We start from the raw sequence: 2,437 nt of genomic DNA on the forward strand, positions 1-2,437 counted from the left end.
GTCCAACCTAATTGTGGATAGCAAACCAGTTCTGACAACGCTGCCGAGCTCTGTGGGTGCCGGCTTGCCGCAGAATATCTCCAGCCTAGCAGGCATCAAAGATTCTCTCCCCAGCACCCTGTCGAGTGACATGCAGCCGAGACCCTCTCCGGAAAGTGAAGGTGGCTCTTCCTCATCGGGTGCTGTCAGTCACGAGTCGGGAACCGAGCAGAGCTTGAGCTCGCCGCAAGCTAGCTGCAGTGCGAGTGTCTTCCGTGGAAGTGGGGCAAGTGAGCAAGGTTCAGAAACGTCCAAGCTCCAGCAGCTGGTTGAGAACATTGACAAGTCTGCTGCTGACCCCAACGAGTGCCTGATTTGTCACAGGGTGCTGAGCTGTCAGAGCTCGCTCAAAATGCATTACCGTACCCACACTGGCGAGCGCCCGTTTAAGTGCAAGATCTGTGGCCGTGCCTTTTCAACAAAAGGTAACCTTAAGACTCACTATGGTGTCCACCGAGCAAACACCCCACTGAAGATGCAGCATTCTTGTCCTATCTGCCAGAAGAAGTTTACAAATGCTGTTGTACTGCAGCAGCACATTCGCATGCATATGGGGGGACAAATCCCCAATACGCCCATGCCGGAAAATGCTTGTGATAATACTGATGTGGATCCTACGCAGGTTGAAAAGAATGGAGATGTCAGTCGTCCAGATGAGAGTATGGAAAGCATAGAAATAGAAGAAGACCTAGACTCCCAGGATGGTCCCAGCAGCTCTTCAAAGCCACCCACTCCTTATGATACACAGTCAGAATCTCCAGCCACAGTGTTTTCTGGTATCGCTGCGTTGGAGAACCAGATGAAAATCGTAAACTCTGCTTTGACCCTACAACGGCAAAGCAGCCAGAAGTCTAGCGACAATGGCTCGGCAGAAAGTGATGGCATGACGAACGATTCTTCTTCTGTGACAGGAGATCCAGATTATCAAAATGGCAGGAGTCCTGCTGCCTCGGAATCGGCTTCGTTCCAGGCGCTGTCTCCAGCCAACAGCCAAGCTGAAAGCATTCGGTCAAAGTCGCCAGGCTTCAATGCTCAAGAAGATGCTGCCGTGGGAAATAAAGCTGAAGGTCCTGAAAGCAACGTTCCTGAAATAGAAGGGGCTGGTGCTTTGGACCTAACTTATGGCAATATTGGTCGAAAAGTCATCAAAGAAGAGCCTGGATTACACTTTGCAAATGGAGAGTATGGTGAGTTGTTCCTGGTAGCTGCACTGCCCCATACCCAGTAGACCAGTGGGAACATGGAGCTTTATTTCTGATTCCTGGAAGAAGTAGGATGTTCTTATTGCTCCGGGTATCATAACAAATACCCCTCTTGCTTTTTGGGCCCGATCTTGAAATTGCCACATGCATGCACATACCTTTGCATGGGGCTGCCTTCTGCTGTGCATGGAGTGTGCTAGCCTTCCACTTACTTCAGTGGGAGCTGCGTGCTTAGTACGTGCCCGACTCCAGTGAATGAACTCTGCATATTGCTGTCCTAAAATGATCGTTACAGCGCTGATAAGACACTGAGCAAAGTTGGGTCAGTTTAGCCCTAGTATACAATATTAAAACTAAGAGAGAGTGTTCCATGGGGTGGGAACTTCAGTTCTATGCTGTGTATTGCAAGTCTAGATTTGTCCAAATCATTACATGTCAAGATCTTAGTTCCTAAACTCTTGCTGGCCAATGAGACAAGGCTTCTCTTCAATATGCCAGTAACACTGATGGGAGTTTGAGTCCTAACTTCTGTGTGTTGGGTGTTGCAGGCATATAACTTGAACACGGGTGAGTTAAATCCAGGCTGGCATCTTTTCTTCCAAAATGCTGACTGCCATGATGATAACCTAGGATGTATTGTCTCTTTCAGGTCGTAGCAGCATTCCCACTGCCTTTGTCCGAGCACCACCAGCACTCATAAAAGTGGAAATGCTAGGTGAACGTCCCATTAGCACAGGCCATTTCATTGGCCCACCAGCTTTATCACCTGGTGTTGCCCCTCTGCTGGTGCCACGGCCTAAATTTTGCCGCCCAGCTAAACAGCACATCTGCACTACATGTGGTAAGAACTTCTCCTCTGCCAGCGCTCTTCAGATTCATGAACGGACCCATACTGGTGAAAAACCATTCGCATGCACAATCTGTGGAAGAGCATTTACAACAAAAGGAAACCTGAAGGTAAGCTCTGACTGCTAAGGGAACAAAGTCTGATACCTACACCTGGAGTCACCTTCATGTAGAAACTCTTAACCATTCACTAAAACATACCCATTTTTGACACACTTGTCTAGCTCTTAGAGATCATAGCCAACTATTTCTGTCCTTTTGGATTGTCCATGTAAATTGCTCACTTAGTTGGGGCTCTGAGAACAGAAAAATCTACTTGAAGTAAAAAAAAAAAAAAACTTTCCATGTCC

General features: G+C 47.9%; 1 protein-coding gene across 2 annotated transcripts in view; it reads left to right on the forward strand.

Annotated features, from left to right (window-relative positions):
* The window catches only part of SALL4 (spalt like transcription factor 4), a 47,468-nt gene that overhangs the window by 22,327 nt on the left and 22,704 nt on the right, over window positions 1-2,437 (forward strand). For both annotated transcript variants that reach the window (XM_019510228.1, XM_019510229.1), the window contains exon 3: window positions 1,891-2,198. In XM_019510228.1, coding sequence (XP_019365773.1) covers window positions 1,891-2,198 — 308 coding nt within the window. The remainder of the gene's footprint in view (window positions 1-1,890; window positions 2,199-2,437) is intronic.

This window comes from Gavialis gangeticus, unplaced genomic scaffold, assembly GCF_001723915.1.
Source record: "Gavialis gangeticus isolate Ggan-Ray unplaced genomic scaffold, GavGan_comp1, whole genome shotgun sequence".
NCBI classification, from domain to species: Eukaryota; Metazoa; Chordata; order Crocodylia; family Gavialidae; genus Gavialis; species Gavialis gangeticus.